The 18,260-nt window shown below is 48.2% G+C and overlaps 1 protein-coding gene across 4 annotated transcripts in view; it reads left to right on the top strand.

Moving 5' to 3' along the window:
- Positions 1-18,260, top strand: part of Ift122 (intraflagellar transport 122) — a 72,797-nt gene that overhangs the window by 316 nt on the left and 54,221 nt on the right. For all 4 annotated transcript variants that reach the window (XM_028864005.2, XM_028864004.2, XM_028864003.2 and 1 more), the window contains exons 2-4: positions 9,308-9,374; positions 10,983-11,067; positions 17,342-17,420. In XM_028864005.2, coding sequence (XP_028719838.1) covers positions 9,308-9,374; positions 10,983-11,067; positions 17,342-17,420 — 231 coding nt within the window. The remainder of the gene's footprint in view (positions 1-9,307; positions 9,375-10,982; positions 11,068-17,341; positions 17,421-18,260) is intronic.

The raw sequence follows: 18,260 nt of genomic DNA, 5'->3' as shown, positions 1-18,260 counted from the left end.
TGCTGCGCCTCCAAACTCCGCAATGGAAAGAGAAACCGAGTTCCTGGAGGGGGCTTGGGGACCTCCCGAGGGTGGCGATCTGCTGGAGCGTTTATACATCATCACGATCCAGTGTTGCTTCTCTCTTCTCAAAATCCCGTCCCGACTTCTCTCACCCACCCCCAGTGTTTTCTCAGCTTCCTAACCATTGATCATCTTCCAAGTGCCCAAATTTTGGTTACCTGACATTTTTTAAGTTTCTTCACTTTTTTTTTTTTTTTTTTTGAGAAAAAGTCTCACTTTAAAGCTCTGGTTGGCCTGCAACTCACTATGTTGACCAAGCTGGCATTGAACTCACAGAGATCCGTCTGCTTCTGCTTCCCCAGTACTGGGATTAAAGGCGTATGCCACCATGTTCAGCCTACCTTACTTTTATTTAGACATGGTTTTATGCAGAAAATTATTCCATATGTGAAAAATCAATATCATTGTCCCAAGTGCAATAACTAAACCGTTTAAGTAGGAACAAACATAGCCGTGTGAGTAACTTACATTTAGGGACTGTTAAAAGGGAGTGTTTCCATCTGGTCTACTGTGTCTCAAGTGGGACATTCCCATTAAGGTCAGAGAGACATGTAGGATAAGCATCACATAAAGACACTCTCCCGATTAGAAAGTTTGAAAAGGGGCTTAGTAGTTTAGAGCAAGTACTTCCTACACAAGCATGAAGAGCAGAGAGTTCTGATCCCAGCACCTACATGAAAGACAGGTGGGGTCCTGTGCAAGCCTGTCATGCTGCTACAGAGGGGAATTAAAACAGGACGATTGACAAGGTTTGCTAGCCATCAACTTACCTGGGGAGGGGTGGCCCCAGGTTAAGGAAGAGGAGGACACCTGATGCCCTCTGACCTCCGCAGATCACACGCACACAACTGTGTATATTCATGCACATTTATATACTGACGTACACATACATTACGCACAGAGAAATAAAAATAGTTTGAAAATGGATAGAAAGAAAGCTGGGGAGCTGGAGAGATGGCTCAGCGGTTAAGAGCACGGACTGCTCTTCCAGAGGACCTGAGTTCAGTTCCCAGCAACCACATGGTGGCTCACAACCATTTATAACGAGATCCTATGCCCTCTTCTGGCCCACCGGGACAATGCAGACAGAGCACTGTATACATAATAAATAAATAAATCTTTAAAAAAAAAAAAGAAAGAAAGAAAGCTGGGCCCAAGCCTGTAATCCCAGCACTTCTGGGGGAGGAAGCAGGAAGATTGGGAGTTCAAGATCATTCTCAGCTGCATTGTGAGTTCAGGGCCAACCTGGGCTCTGTGAGGCCCAGTCTCAAAAAACAGAAGAAATTGGATTGGGAAACTACCTCATAGGGTAAAGGCACTTGCTGCCCAGTGACAACCCAGTGGAAGAAGAGAACCAGCTCTACAAAGTTGTCCTCCGACCTCCACACCAGCGCCATGGCATGTGTACCTCACACACATACACACACACTGTTACACATAAATAGTAAAAACGGGCAGGTGTAGTGGTGCACACCTTTAATCCCTAGGAGGCAGAGGCAGATGAATCTCTGTGAGTTGGAGGGCAGCCTGGTCTATAGAGTGAGTTCCAGGACAGCGAAACCCTGTCTCCAAAACCAAAATAAATAATGGAGAGTAAAAAAATGTTTTATAAAGGAGAATGGCAATACAACAACTTTGACATCTTAAAATTCAGTGCTATTTGATGTCTACTTTATTTTGTCACCAAAATTCATCAGCCAGGAACACATTTTGGGAAATTATGGCTTATTGAGTAGTTCTTGGCCTGACTCAGAATCTTCCTAGAGGAGTTGGGGATTTAGCTCAGTGGTAGAGCAAGCGCAAGGCCTGAGTTCGGTCCTCAGCTCTGGAGGGGGGTGGACAAAAGAACAGAGTCTTCTAAATGGTCTGTACGTCGTCACACCACTCCATCTGTCCCGAAGCCTTTCTATGTGTGACATCCCTCAGGACTCGCTTTGGAGCAGTTTGCACAAGTATCAGCTAATGCTGACTTGACCAGACATTGCCCAAGAACTTTGTGTCTTCTACCTCATTGCCTCTTCACCGCGGCTCTGAGGTAGGTGCTGTAAATACCTCCAATTTCCAGCAAGGAAGCTGAAGTGTAGCTAAGTGTGTGCGAGGTGGAGCCAGCTTGCCAGCTCAGGTTACCCTACGCCAAAGCCAGTTCTTTCAGCCTCTCCCTTCAATTTCTATCAGGCAAGCAATGTGAATAGGCTGTACTCTTTTGCATCTTAAATATAAGGGATGCTGTTGCTTGCAGGACATGCTCCTGCACCGTGCTTGAAACATGTCACCTTGCCAGTGTCTTTCATTTTAATAAAAACCTGTTTGGAGGTGAGCGGTAGGGTGCTCAGCAGTTGAAGGTGCTGGCTGCCAAGCCCAGTGCTCTGAGATTGATCCGCAGAGCTCACGTGGTAAAGGGGAGAACCAGCTCCTGCCAGTTGTCCCTCTGACCTCCAGAAGCTCTCCGTAGTACACATGCCCCCAGTAAATAACATTTTAAACATTAAAAAAGTGCTTTTGGCCTTATTTTTTTGAGACAGGGTCTCATGTAATCCAGATTGGTCCTGGGGTTCTGGTCCTCAACCTCAGCAGGGTAATAGCACAGTTTTATTCCTTTTCTCTTCACTCTAGTATAAGAACACCCGCAGCCAGGGATGGTGGCAGCCCACGCCTTAATCCCAGCACTCAGGAGGCAAAGGCAGGCGGATCTCTGAGTTTGAGGCCAGCCTGGGCTACAGAGTGAGTTGTAGCACAGCCTGGGCTACAGAGTGAGTTGTAGCACAGCCTGGGCTACAGAGTGAGGCCCCATAGTGGCTTTCTCAAAAAATAAATGAAAAAGAGCACCCACAGCACAAGCTGGCACAACTGGTGCCCAAGCATTTGGCGTCTGTGTCGGAGAGCAATAGGGAGCGGCAAGGACTGTGGCAAACTGGAAAGTTCCCTTTCTGCGGGAAAGGGGCAGCTGCTGCTCCGCTCCTGCCAATTACCACTGCGGAGGAATTTGGCCTGGTGTGTGCAGAGCTTCCTATTTTTACCAGAAGCTAGGAATCTGCGTTTTAAATGTGAAATGTCCTAATTTTTAAATGTTGGCACCTAATTAGAAAAAACAAAGTAAAACACCATGTGGGCCAAACAAAACATTTGCTGGTCAAATGTAGTCTGATTTGCTCTGTTCTCAACCCCTGGCACGGAATTTGGTTCATTCTGCTCTGTGGTACTTCGAGTCTGTTGGGTGTGAGAGTTATTTTTTAATCTGTTTATCCCAGAAGTCTGGAGACCTTGTAAAAGCAATGGTTATCTCTTATTTCCAAATGTTTCTGGAGCCTGTTACTATTTGGTGAATAGACGTGTATGTGCATGAATGAATAACCATGTGAATGAATGACCAGTGAAGACTGCTTATCTGGCTATTACAGATTTGAAACAGTCTATTAGAATAGGTGCAGAGGTTCTGTAGCCCAGTAGCCTGATGATGGCAACATGTGCCAGCTGAAGGAATGAAACGAAACAGAATAAAACTAACACCTAGTAGTAGAATCCATCAAACCCAGATGCCCTTGACCCCCCCCCCCAACACCTCCCCATGCAGCCACGGACTCCTGCTCTGCGCTTTTGCTTCTGTCTGTCCAGCAGCAGAACTCACTCAGGACATGTTGCTGTGATTCTGTTGCTCTGCTCCTCATAAACCCAGAGTGACCCCTCTCTCATGTCAAATTGTGCGTTTTCCTGGGTGGTCCCCTGGCCGCCTTCCCTCTAGGCTTGCTAACATTTAGATTTGTGTTTTGGAGCTTAGCCAAAGACTCCATTTTCCTACCCAAAGATCCTTCGCAACTGATTCTCTCCACTTCTTCCCTCTTTTTCTTTCTTCCTGTGTGTGGTATGTGTGTGCGCATGTGCAGCATGCAGATGCCCTTGCCTGTGTGTGCACATGAGGAGGTCAGAGGTTGACACTGGGTGTCTTCGTCTATTTCTGTCCACTTTACTTTTTATTATTTTTTCTATGTGATGTATATGGGTGTTCTGCCTGCATGTATGTCTGTGCACCACCTGAGTGCCTGACACCTGCAGAGACCAGAAGAGGGCATCAGATCTCCTAGAACTGGAGTTAAAGACAGTTGTGAGCCACCACGTGGCTGTTGGGAGCCCTGTCTTCTACATCGAGTGCTCTTAAATGCTGAGCTCTCTCTCCAGCCCCCAACCTTATTTATTTATTTATTTATCTGAGATAAGCTTTCATCACTGAATCTGAAGTTAACCATTTAAGCTAGCCTGGCTAGCCATCAAGCCCTAGATCTGCCTGTTTCCACATCTCCATTGCTGGGCTGACTTGTCGTGCCCAGGTTTTACGTGGAATATTGGGGACCCAAACTTAGGTCCTCCTCCTCCTGCTTGCTTGTACAATAAGCACGTCACCCATCGAGCTAGCTCCTAACCTTTACATTCTCTCTTATTTTTTTTTCTTTTCTGAACTCCTAGTTTTCTTTCTCCCTTAAATATGCTGCTTGGGGTTCATCTCAAGCACAGTGCCTTGTAGGCTGGCCCATCTTATTCTAGGCAGGCTAACTAGCACTGAAAGATTCTGAGATTGATTGAGGGAGCTGGGGGTGTGGTTCAGTGGTGGAGAGCTTGCCCGTCGTGTGTGAGGCCCAGCATTCTTAGCACCACATTAAAAATTTAATGAAGTGATATAATTTATCTGAGATTGCAAATCCCTGCTACTCAGGAAGCTAAGACTAGGAGATCTCCAGTCTATTAGAGAGCTCATCTCCAGAAAAGTGGAGGGAAGCCTTGAGTTTCATCTAAGCACAACAAACAAACAAAACCCAAACCCCAAATTCCACAGCGCTAAGCAGGGTAGCGTGTGTGGCTTGTGGTGGGTTTGAAGAGCACCTTGGAACTTCAGTATGTAGAGGACAGCTGGCAGGGCTCACCTCTCATCTCTCAGCAGTGAAATCTGATCGTGCAGGTTTGACAGTTTATCCATTTCATAAAAGAGGACAAGTTGGGAGAGATCCTGGCGTGGTAGCACAGATTGCCAGTGGACAACAAGGCTCAGGTGTACTGGCTGAGGCTAGATGGCCTGGGTGGGTGCTAGATTCCATGACACAGTCTGAGTGCTTCCCAGTTTGGGGATTCTGTGATGATGTGATATCATTCAAGCCTGGGGGTGGAGTTAAACATAAAATCCTGGCAGGTTGCCAGTTGTGATCAGTGTATTTAGGACTTGTCAGGCCCCTGGGTCTAACATATAATGTAAAGCGTGGTCATTGCTCTCAAGTTGCAGATGATTGTATTAGGAAGACGTATTATGAAACAGTCAAATATAGAAGTCTGTGTGCATGAGAGTGAAACTGAGTTGTTTAGGTTCCAAGTCGAGCAGGAGTTAAATTGGGACAAACCAGGCTGGAGAGATGGCTCAGCAGTCAGAGAGATTGCTGATTGCTGCTTTTCCTTCCAGTGGCCCCAAGTTTGGTTCCCAGCACCCATGTTGGGTGACTCATAATCACAAATTAGATGTTGTAATTTAAGAAAGTACACTGTAGGACATCCAGAAAGTGAACTTTCACATCCGAGAAGACTGTTTAGGCTTAGCCCAAATGAGACACTTAACACTGAGATGGCTCCGTGGGTAAAGGTGCTTGCTGCTAAGTCAGATGACCTGAATTTGATCCCTGGGACCCACATGATAGGAGAGAACCAACTCCTGTCGGCTGTTCTCTGACTACACGTGCACCATGGCATTTGTGTGCTCCCCACATAGATAAATAAATGTAATAAAAAGGTCTGAAGCAAGAGTGGCGGCACATACCTGTAATCCTGGCACTCGAGTAGTGGAGGCAGGAGGATTAGAAGTTCAAGGCTGGGCTGCAGCAATGGCTCAGTGATTAAAAGCACTGGCTGCTCTTCCAGAGGTCCTGAGTTCTAGTCCCAGCAACCATATGGTAGATCACAACTATCTATAGTGGGGTCTGATGTCCTCTTCTGGCATAAAGTTGTACATGCAGACAGAGCTCTCATGCATAAGATAAATAAATAAATCTAAAAAAAAATTTCGGATCATCCTCAGCTACATCAACTGCACAGTGAGTTTGGGAAGAGACTGAGCTAAATGAGACTGTTTCAAAAACAACAACAAAAAATGCCAAGTGAGGGGGTTCACATCTATAATTCCAGCATTTGGGAGGAGGAGGAGGAGGAGCACCATAAGTTCAAGGTTAGCTTAGGCTACAAAGGAGTTCTAGGTCAGCCTGCCAGAGTAGGAAGACCCTGCCCCCACAAGCAAGCAAAACCAACATAAATAAAACCATCCAACCACAGCTAACCCTTGGAGAAGAGGTCTGAGAATCATTATGACTGGCTCAGATGTATACAGGCCAAGGACTAGATGAAAGCTACAAACCCATTCCAAGCTAATGGCTCATCATAAAGGTATGCAGATGCTAGGCACTTTATGGAAGGCTAGCCCATGACCCCCGGTGTTAGGAGGACAGCTTTCTACCTTGTTTTATGGATAAGAGTGAAGTTCAGATAGGTCAGCTTCCCTGGTCCCAGTTCCCTCCGTTTTACAGTCTGCCACTTGCTTTGAATGTGACACATGTCAAGGACGTTTGAGACAAGGAAGCCCAGGCCTGTTACCACATAACAGTGAAGAAGAGCTATGCAGAACTTGGGCAAGGATTTAATTCTATGCATTATGCCAAGCTGGAAAGCCAGACAGCTTACCTTTGCTCAACCTCTGTCAGGCAGCTATCCACGGAAGACAGCTTCTCTGTATGTGCTTCTGTTTCCTCAGTGGGCCTGCCCAGTCCGCTCCATCTGCTATTGTATGTGCCTGTAGGGTAACACAAGCTTTCCCGGGCACAGCTCTAACTGTTAGTAAAGAGTTTTTATTCAAGGCATCTTCCAGAGTCAGTAGCCTGTGGTGTAATATCATGTCATGGGTGTAGAATCTGAGCAGACAGGCACAGAAAGGGTGCTCCAGATGCATAGAAGGGACGGATCCAGAGGCTGAGAGTAAGAAGTTAGGTGAATTCTTACATGCCTGCCTATAATATCAGCACTTCAGAGTCTGGGATGGGAGGATGGCCTGGAGTTTGAGGCCAGCTTGAGCTAAATAGCTAGCAGGTCAGCCAGGGATATGTAGAGCTGGGTCTCAAAAACACAAACCAGGACTGGTAAAGGGTTTGCAGATAAAAGTGCTCACTACCCAAGCCTGATGACCTGAGTGTGATCCCTGGAATCCAGGTAAAGAATCTGGTAATATACATCTGTAATCCCAGAGCTCCTGAGGTGAGATGGGAGGTGAGACAGAAGAATCACCTGAAGCTCATGGGCCTGGAGCACAGCACACGGTGGGGCACACCACACAGTGGGGCACACTACACGGTGGGGCACAGCACACGGTGGGGCACACCACACAGTGGGGCACACTACACGGTGGGGCACAGCACACGGTGGGGCACACCACACAGTGGGGCACACTACACGGTGGGGCACAGCACACGGTGGGGCACAGCACACGGTGGGGCACAGCACACGGTGGGGCACATTACACGGTGGGGCACACCACACGGTGGAACACACCACACGGTGGGGCACAGCACACGGTGGAAGAGCACACCACACGGTGGAAGAGCACACCACACGGTGGAAGAGCACACCACACGGTGGGGCACAGCACACGGTGGAAGAGCATACCACACGGTGGGGCACAGCACACGGTAATTGAGCATTTAAACTGTATCCTCCATACAGTAACTCTGTGCTCAATGACTGTCAGCCACTGGAAAAACATTCAGGGAAACATTTGATGTACTTGGCAGCAATCCAAGAGAGTGGAGGCAGTGCAGTATGGTGGTTAGGGGCCCAGGCTTCAGAGGCCCTTTACTAGTTGGTTGTATGAGGCTCCTGCCCAGCCTGAACCATGGTGTTGTCTGTAATAAGAGTCCAGTTTGTCCTTTCATGTCCATGGGAGAGTTGTTTCAGGAACCCCAAAGGTACCAAACTGACAGCTGCTCAAGGTTCTCTCTTTTAGACAGCATAATGTCTGCATGGGAACGTGACCCACCACTGTGCTGTGAATCACCTCTAAATGACATGGGAATGCTGTGGAAATCACTGTTATTCTCTGCTGTCAGGGAATACTGATAAGGGAAAAAGTTCGTGTGTTCACTACAGAGGTGGTTTCCCCCCAAGCATGCGTGCGTGTGCGTGTGCGTGTGCGTGTGCGTGTGCGTGTGCGTGTGCGTGTGCGTGTGCGTGTGCGTGTGCGTGTGCGTGTGTGTGTGTGTGTGTGTTTCTTTAAAAAAAATTTATTATAGTGTTCTGCCTGCATGTACACCTGCAGGCCAGAAGAGGGCACCAGATCTCATTACAGATGATTGTGAGCCACTATGTGGTTGCTGGAAATTAAACTCAGGATCTCTGGAAGAGCAGCCAGTGCTCTTAACCTCTCCAGCCCTGTTTTTTTTTTTTTTTTTTTTTTTGGAGACATGGTTTTTCTCTGTGTAGCCCTGGCTGTCCTGGACCTTGCTCTGTAGACCAGGCTGGCCTCGAACTCACAGATATCTGCCTGCCCCTGCCTCCCGAGTGCTGGGATCAAAGGCGTGCTCCACCACCCCCGGCTGCAGTGCAGTTTCTGTGTGGCTCCTTCAACAGTCTCCTAGTATTACTCATTATTTCATCCACTATAAGAGGGCCTGGTTATAAAATACCGTTACATGCATATAGTATGAGAGCAAAAAGATGCCATACTTCACTGACATGTCATCACTTAGAAAAGTCTATTCTTTGAAGTTGGTGCCACAGGAGTTATTGGCCAGTGTGTCTGCTTCATACGTTCCCATTCAAGTGGACATTCCTGGAGGGTAGAGAGTGACCCTGCCAAGCTCCCGTGTCTGTTGGTGCCCCGTACCTAACAGGTACTTGGTAAATGTCTGGGTAGCTGTCCCGCCTTTGCGTGGCATGGTTGGCAGTCTGTGCTCTCAGCTGTTGACCCTTTGAATCATTTCTGGCTTCTGGATGAGAGAAAACCATCACAGAGCTGACTGCCGAGCAGATCATGATTGAATGGGCTGCCAAGGTGTGGTTGTTGAGTGGAATTTGCAACCAGATGCAATTGTTAGCTATTATTACCCCACTCCCACCCCCGCCCCGCACACACACACAGTGTTTCATAATGGAAATAAAGTTTGCTTTCCTGGCCATTAGCAGACCTCATCATTTCAGTTCCTAATTGTCTTTTTGCCTTGTCTCCTGTTAGTATCTACGACCTCGCATTTAAGCCTGATGGAACACAACTGATTCTGGCTGCAGGAAACAGATTGCTGGTAGGATTTTGTCTGAGTTTCCATTCTGAGTGCTTTTTTTTCTCCCTCCCTCTTGTAAGTACTCTGAAATGTGACCCTCTTTTTTGAGATAAAAAAGGCAAGGGCGGAAAAACCAGCCATTCCTTTTTAATAAGGAAGGAAATGGTGTATTTAAAACAGGTAGGTAAACTGTCTATCAGATAGGAACTCGTGAACAATGCCTCCTTTGGAGTCATTTGTCTTTCCCCTTTGAGACACCCATGAAATGGTCGCAGACAGTTAATCAAAATGCCTTTGAAACTGGGTGGGTGTCAGTTCATATTTTGTTGGACCAAAGTAAAATAACAAGGCTAAAGGCTGTCCTTCCCTGAGAAACCAGAGAGTTGACCTTGACTTCTGCACTGGGGTGCCCCTAAATAATTCCATATGAGGGCTGTCGTCCTATTGTTCATAGTTTCAAAGGACACAGGCTCCCTCTGGAACCTGCCCTAGTACTTAAGACTAATGTTGAGAGACGCCTTTGTTTGACCCAGAACCTCTGTAATAGACCTGCTTCCGCAAGCCGCCAGCCTTTCGGCTGCATCTAGATACACAGACGGACCACAACCACGACGACAGCGACAACGACGGTGTCCCAGTTCTGTGTGCGAACTCATAGTCTCACAGCCGTGCTTGAGGTGTTCTGCAGGCTTCTTTCCAGGGCAGACAGCATGGGTCCTTTTCACTTCCCTTCACGGACTTCCTCCTCCAGTGTTCTGCCTGTGTGGGAGAGCTCTGGCCTCATTTCTCAGATGCTCTGTTTTTTACATCTCCACATATTTAGCCATGTTGCACAACTATGAAATACCCTAAATGCACATTGCAGCTGCGTTTTATAACACTCCCTCCCACTTGCAAACCCCACGTTTGTTAGTTCTGTGACTTTCAGACGTGGTAGCAAGTATGATGCATCTGTGTGTGCTGACATTCGTGGCAGTGTTGGCCCTGACAGTTAACCATGTTGTCCACCAGCTCTTTGCGTGTGCTGGCTTTGTTAATGAGGGCCTGCCTTGATGGCTCGTTCATCCAAGCCCCTGTGAAATGAGTGAAATTTGCCTAGGCCTGGTTGCTCAGGCTTATAATCTCAGCTCCTTGAGAGGAGGAGGCAGGAGGGTTGAAGGTTCAAGGCCAGCCTGTGCTGCAGAGGAAGTTCAGAGCCAGCCTGAGCAACTTAGTAAACACTGTATCAAAATAAAAACTAGCCGAGGAGGCTGTGCATATAGCTCAGAGGCAGAGGGCTTGTCTGGCCTTGTCCAGTGCCCCAGGTTCAGGCCCCAGGACTGGGTGGGGAGGTGGGGAGAATGGGTGAAGTCTGCAGAGCTTTCCCTCGAGTGAAAAGCAGTGTGGTTGCTGTTTCTCCACCATTGGCGGTGTGTGCCTAGCCACAGAGCATCGAGCTGGCCCTCCACTCCCTGCTGGGTCTGCAATAAGACATATTCATTCTTGTTATGTAGTGCTGTCTCTACTTGATACTAATTTAGGAAATCAACAACTGTTGTGTTATAAAAACAAAAATAGCAGTAGCACCCTGCAGGAATTTTGAATAATGGATGTCACACAGATAATCGATATTTTTACCCCTTTTGACAGGTTTATGACACCTCCGATGGCACCTTACTTCAGCCCCTCAAGGGACACAAGGACACTGTGTACTGCGTGGCCTATGCAAAGGATGGTAAGAGGCCTCTCTGGGTTCTGGTCTCGGTCATGGCCTTTAGCTGCTCATCTTTCTCCTCAGGAATTCTGTAATTATCTTTAAAATACAACCTGCATGCTCAGAGGGTAGGAAATGGCTTAGACTTTAGCAGGCCATGGAAGCAGGGTTTTGGCTGGCCTTTTGTGCTGTGGGGACTAAGTCCAGAGCCTTACGCACACCAGGTAAGTGCTCTGCCACTGAGTTAGGACTCTGGCTAGCCACATGGCAGGCACCATCTCAAGTGCTTGCCTTATTTCAGAGAACAAAAGAGAAGAAGGGCTTGTTGGGAGCCAGGGAGGAAGGAGGGACCAGGGAACACAGCATGAGCATAGTCAATAGGAACTAAGTACAAGGCTGGCAGGTGGACAGGAGATGAGGGTTGGGAGTGCTGGGTGGAGCAGAGGTCTGGTGCATTATCCAGTATGACTGTGAATGGCCCATTCAGAAAGGGCAGCTGAGAAAAGACTTGCAGACCTGAGATGGAGAGATTCGGCATCGGGCATTTGGGAAAAGAGCTTCTTGAAGATGGAAGAGCCACCGCAGAAGCCCTTGGGTGGGGGCTAGGGCAGAAAGAATGGGAGAGAACTGGGAGAGGGGATAGAGGAGAACAGGTGTGGGGTGGCCAGACGGTGTCAGCGTCAGAGCCCTCAGTGAAGAAGCAGTCAGCACTGTTGTTGGGCTCTGCGTGGAGCAGGGGTCTGATCTGACTTCCATTTTATATTCACCTTGGAAACAGCTTACCAGCATCTTCCAGGACAAGGGTGACAGTGGCAGACTTCTGTGGGGGCCAAAGAAGTGGTGAGAAGCGATCAGGTTCTAGACAGCTTTGAGGACAGAGCAGACGGGATTTCCTGGCAGGCTGGTGTGAGTGTGAACATTGCAGGCAGCGCCACAGCCCTTGACCGAATGACTGAATGGTGGAGTTACCCTCCACCGATGTGGGTGGTGCTACCATGGGGCAGGCAGTTGCGGTGGAAGATCCAGAGTTCAGGTGTGTACATGAGCACTGTGGAAACTTGATGGAAGAAAGGGGAGAATTGCTGGAATGCAAGCATCCAGTGGTGAGGCTATGGGGTCTCGGACACAGGGAGGGCTCCGATTCAGAAAAGGGGCATGGCGGGCGGGGCCTGTGGTAGTAGGGATGGATCTGAAGGACATTCTCTTTGGTTCCTCCATGGTTTTAGAGTTGAAGAGAAACAAAAAAGTCAAATTGCAGCTTTGGAGAGTGGGAGAATGAATGGACTGAGGAGGTGCAGTGAGACCTCCAGAGGTCGGAAGGATGTACTTGAGGCTGGTGGTCATGAATTGCAGGTGACATCACTTTGTGTGGTTTGTCTTCTCTCGTCACTCTGAGCTGCATGGTAGCAGGAGGAGAAGGCATGCGTTTAGTCCGAGTGCAGTTCACAGGCAAGGGGAAGTGAGAGCAGAGAGGATGAATGATCTTATGCCATGACCTTGAAAGGAGTGGAGATGGGCTGTAAGGGAAGAAGGGCAGTGGGGGGGGGGGGCTGGGCTTGAGGGGATATTATACTGCAGCACCTGGAAGGTTGGGACAGAGAGGAGGTGCCTGGAGAATTGGTGTGTGTGAGATTGAGATTGTGAGTTAAAAGTCAATTCACGTGGGCTGGGGACAGCTGAGTGGTGGAACACTTGCCTAGTGTTCTCTTGCCCAAGGCCCTGAGTTCCTTCCACAGCACTGTGGAAATCACAGTAGAATGAAGAGAAATAGATGGTAGATAAGTAGGCAGGTAGGTAGAGTGCTATGCCATGGACGTTCCAACCTTAGCCCAACCCAAAAGCCGTGGGACTGTTGTTAATTTATTGGAATGGGCAGACGACCCAACAGGTTAAGGCGTTTGCACCAAGCCTGATTTGAGTTGTTCCCTGGTATTCACTTGGTGGAAGGAGAGAACCTACTCCTGCAAGTTATCCTCCGACCTCCACATGTGTACTGTGGCGTGCATAAGCCCCACACAGACACACTCATACAGAAAATAAACAAATAGATCTAAATTAAAGTTTTATGTCTTATTATTGTGTGCGTGCACATGTGGGCATGTTTTGCATGGCACACATTTGGACATCAGAAGATAATTTTAGAGAGATTGTTCTCTCCATCCACCTTTACTTGGGTTCTGGGGATTGAGCTCATGTTGCCAAACTTGTGTGGCAAGTGCTTTTACCAGCTGAGCCAACTTCTGGCCCAAGCCCTGACTTTGAGCTGGTTATTGTCTCTGTTACTTCCTGGGTCACATGTAGGGCTGGAGATGATGCTCTGACCACAGTTGGAGTCCCTACATCAAAGGCTACAGAGCTTAGATGAGACTAAGACCCAGGTATGTAGTTCTTTGGATGGTGGGCTTCTTTGAGAATTAGATGAAAGATGTAGGGCCGCTCTGTAGGTTAATGCACGTATATACAGTGTATTCAGCTCCAGCCTGACTTAGCCTAGTCGCTTCACTTTGGGAGAACTTTGACTTGCTAGGTCCTGGGACAGGTTAGGGAGAGATAGCACACATTTCTTGCTTTGTGGTCACGTGTCTGCCGTAGCAGTTTGGATTCAAGTTGATGCTCCAAGGAGACCAGAGGCAGGCAGCCTGGGTAACTGAATGATTTATGCACAGCGCAGAGGCTGCTGGGTGTCCTGAGTGTGTGAGAGAAGCCCTGTGGCCTCTAGCCTTGTGAGCAATGGCACTAGTCAGCGCTCTGCAGAACTCTGTCACACATTGTCCCATGTGACCCTTCTTTTAGCCCTCTGAAGCATGCAGCAAAGGCACTTTTACTTCCTCTGACAGAGGGACAACAGGCCTGGAGCAATTGTAGAGCCTGACTGATGTCCTCTGCCTATGGTACCTGGGTTTTCCCGGTGTATCATGCTTTTTGTGACAAATAATATTAGGAACTTGTCTCCTAGGAACTCCAAACTTGTCTACACCCTTATTTCTGAAAATAGAGACACACAAATTATGGTTTTACTCTTTAAGTCTGCTTGTTTCTGACTTCTGAAAGTTTCCTAATTAATGAGCCACCATGATTAAAGGTGTGTAAGACAGAGTTCCTTTTTCAAGAACAATAAACCAGTGTGAAGAAAGAGTAACAGTAGTAATGTTTGTAGCACAGTTCTGACTTTTTTTTTTGAGATAGGGTTTCTCTGTGTAGCCCTGGCTGTCCTGGAACTCACTCAGTAGCCCAGGCTGGCCTCAAACTCGGAGATCTGCCTGCCTCTGCCTCCCAAGTGCTGGGATTAAAGGTGTGTGCCATCACTGCCCAGCTGTTCTGAACATTTTCTATGTGTTGTTCTGAACATTTTCTGTGTGTGTGTGTGTGTGTGTGTGTGTGTATGTGTGTGTGCATGTGTGCACATGCATGTCCCGTGTGTGTGTGTGTGTGTGTGTGTGTGTGTGTATGTGTGTGTGCATGTGTGCACATGCATGTCCTTTCTTCTCATCAACTGTGAGGTAAATTCTATTATTGTCCATTTTTACACGAGGAATTGAAAGCCTGGAGGTAGCCTGTAGCTAGTTCCGGTCACACAGCTGCTCGGTGACATCACTAGGGATTCTGACGCAGGATTCTGGGCCTGGAGCCCATACTTGTCATCCCCTGCTGCTCAGCAGGTCAGGGAGGTGGAGGGAGGGACACCTGACAGCAGAGTGTATCTCTGATCAGCGTTTGCTCCAGTGCCTGACCTGCAGTCTCCCGCTTGAGCTGACTGCAGAGGAACCGCGTCACACAGAGCCTCTGAGGGAGGACTTCTGCTCCCTCCCTGTTTCACACGGGGACACTGAGGCTCTGGGAGCAGTGGCTCCCGAAGGTCACCTTCCACTTGCCCTAAGAATAAAGTCTGAAAATCTGCAACAGGTTGGACTGTCGAGGTGGCTCAGCAGGTAAAGGTGTTTGCCTTTGCGGCCGCCTGAAAACCTGAAAACCGCACATGGTGGGACAACAAAGTTGTCCCAGTGTGCGCCATGGTGTCGTTTGTGCCTCCCTCATACACACAAATAAGTCGTCAAACTGTAACAACAGTCCGCAGTTGGGTGTGCAAACCCTGGCCCGTCTTCCTTGAAGTCCTCCTCTCGCAGAGCCAATGAAGGCTGCGGGGTTGCTGCTGGCGCCCGCTCTCCCGCATGCCAGTAGGTTGGTACCCACGGAGTAAATGAGGGGTCACTTGGCATTTGTGCTTCCTTCTAGCCTGTTCTCACTTAAAGCCCAAGCAGTGTGGAAATGCAGGTCTCATCTGTCACTCTTGTATTCGTGCCTTCCCCTGGCTTCTCACTGCTTGGGGGATAAAAGCAAGATCTCTGCTATGGCCCCGAAGGCTCTGGAGATCCCTCAGACACCGGCTTCATCCCTTGCCCCCTGCTCTGAGCTGGATACCTCTTGGCCTCGTAGCCATGCCAGTTTTTGCTGCCTCAAGGCCTTTGTGAATGTTTCATCCATGTGCACAACTTGCTCTTTGTCCTGGGGTCAGCTCTGCTTATCCTTTAGATCTGCACTGAAGGATCCCATCTCTTTGGTCCTCCAGGTTAGTGTTTCTCAACCTTCCTAATGCTGCGACCCTTTAATACAGCTCCTCATTTGTGGTGACCCCTGCAACCATAAAACTATTTTTGTTGCTACTTCCTAACTGGGTTTTGCTACTGTTATGAATTACAATGTAAATATCTGATATACAGGATATCTGATATATGGCCCTTGTAAACTCATTCGACCCTGGAGGGGTTGTGACCCACAGGTTGAGAATGGCTGCTCTAGGAACTGCTGACCCAAGAGCACAATTTCAGTCAGGCAGGATGGCTAGGTTTTTGAGATCTGTTGAACAGTGTGGTAAGCATAATTAACAATAATATATATTTTAAAGCTGCTAAGAGAACAGATTTTGATTTTCTCATCGTTACAAATATAAGTATCTAAGGTGATAAATATGTTAATTTGCTTGATATACTTATTTGACTAAATATATCAAAACACTGTACTGTACTCCATAAATACATACAACTCTGGGGGCTGAGGGGATGGCTCAGTTGGTTACGTGCCTGCTGCAAAAGCATGAAGACCTGAGTTTGCATCTTCAGCACCCACAGAAACACTTGGGCACAGTGCTGTGTGCCTGCCCTCCCTCCCAGCCCTGGGGAGGTGAGGACAGAGGAGCGTACGCACAGCTAGCCGGGCTAGGTCTGTGAGCTGCAGTGTTAGTGAGATGTAAGGTAGAGAGCAGTGGAAGAGGCTAGCCCGACCTCATGTGAACACATGCACACCCACATACACCACACAAACACACGCATAAACATGGACAGCTCTAAAATTAAAAAAAAAAAAAATTGGGAAGGTGCTGGAGAGATGCTGCAGCAGTCAAGAGCACTGGCTGTTCTTCCCGAGGATCCAGGTTCACTTCCCAGCACCCCCAGGGTGGCTCACAACCACTCGTAACTCTAGTTTCAGGGAATCTGGTACCATCTTGTGGCCTATGCGGCAACAGACATGTACATGGTGCACAGTCAAACATGTAGGCAAATACCCATACACATAAAATAAAAATAAGTAAAATCTTAAAAAAAAAAAAAAAAAAGTTTAACGTTAGTTTTCCCAGTTACTCTCTTTCTGTATAGGACCCACCCCCTTCCAGACTATATTTGTGTTGGATAAACTTAGTGTCTGCTTCTTGGACTAGACACCACACAAATGAAGCTTAGATGTTTCAGTCACTGCTCAGCCCTTCTCTAGAACATGGCACACAGATGTAGTCGAGCCTCAGTGAGTCTGGGTGTCCTCGGTGCAGGAAAGCCCCACCTGCGGATTCCTTGCTTCCATGATTGATGAGCAGCAGAGAAGGGCCGGGGTTACAGCTTCTTTGTGGGCTGGGTGCTCAGTAGTGCAGGCCCTAGGACCTGTCCCCATACCACATCCAAGAACAGCGGTATGGAATAAGGGGGCACTTAATTCCCTTGAAAGATATTTTTAGACAGGTCTCTTGTAGCCCAGGCTGGCTTCAAACTCACTGTGTAGCCAAGGATGACTCTGAACCTCTGATCTTGCTACCACAAGTGCTGGGTGATACACTAACGACTACTGTCAGCTTCTGCAGTGCTGGGATTTGAACCTGGGGCCGCACACATACTAGACAGCTGCTCTGCCAATTGAACTACAGTCCTAGCTAATTAGGTGCCTTGAAGAATTACTTGTCTTGGACACACTATCTGGAAAATGCCAGTTTAAAATACATGTGCTGACTTCCTTTTGAAAACCCTTTCAGGCAAGCGCTTTGCATCTGGATCTGCTGACAAGAGCATCATTATCTGGACCTCAAAACTGGAAGGCATTCTCAAGTACACGTAAGTCATTCCACGGGTGACAGTTTATAGTTGAACTCTTACTGTTGTGTCTGCTTGAGACAGGGTCTCCCTCTGTGAGGGCAACCAAAGCTTACACCCTCCCTGCCTCAGGCTCGGGCAGCAGGGTTTACAGGTGTGCCCACCAACCACACCTGACTCTGCTCTGACTGCTGTTCACTGTGGTCACAGCCTTGTGGGAACAATGTACGGAAGAGCTTTCCTCCTCAAGATGAACTTGACTTCAGCATGAGGGTGGGTGGGTAGTGAATGACCGCTGACTAGCTTAGCTAGCACTGAGCTGTGGGTCGTGTAATGTGTTTTACTAATCTGACACCACAGATCTCCATCACTTCCCTCTCACCCACTCTGTCCTCTTCAGGGTCTCTGCCTCCAGGAATGGCTTTGCATCTGCCCGATGTCAAAAACTAGAAAAGCCAGTGTGCTCTAAGCTTCCCACTCCTTAGGGGCAGAGTTCAAATCTCTCCCTTTCCTAGCAAGCACTCCTGCCTCCTCCCCCCACCCCCATCCTACAGACCTCAGGTGCACTTCTCCCAGCTGCCAACTCCCCTTCCCCTCCAGACTCAGGAGGGCCTGGCCTGAGCATCTCTTCCAGCTGTGGCCTTACATGTTCTGAGTATTGACTGATGCCACCCATTGGCCTGTGGGCTCTGGAAGGCAGACACTACCCCTGCTTTTGCATGCTCGTATTTCTGACACCTAGCCTGGTCCGCAGTAAGTGCTTGGCAGACAACTTTTGTTATTCTCAGTTGTAGAGAAATACCCCAAATACAAACTGTGCCATCGCCACCAGGTGTTGTGTGCATTAACGCTGTTGTTATG

This window comes from Peromyscus leucopus, chromosome 3 (assembly GCF_004664715.2).
Source record: "Peromyscus leucopus breed LL Stock chromosome 3, UCI_PerLeu_2.1, whole genome shotgun sequence".
In the NCBI taxonomy this organism is placed as follows: domain Eukaryota; kingdom Metazoa; phylum Chordata; class Mammalia; order Rodentia; family Cricetidae; genus Peromyscus; species Peromyscus leucopus.
This window is presented reverse-complemented; position numbering and strand designations above follow the sequence as displayed.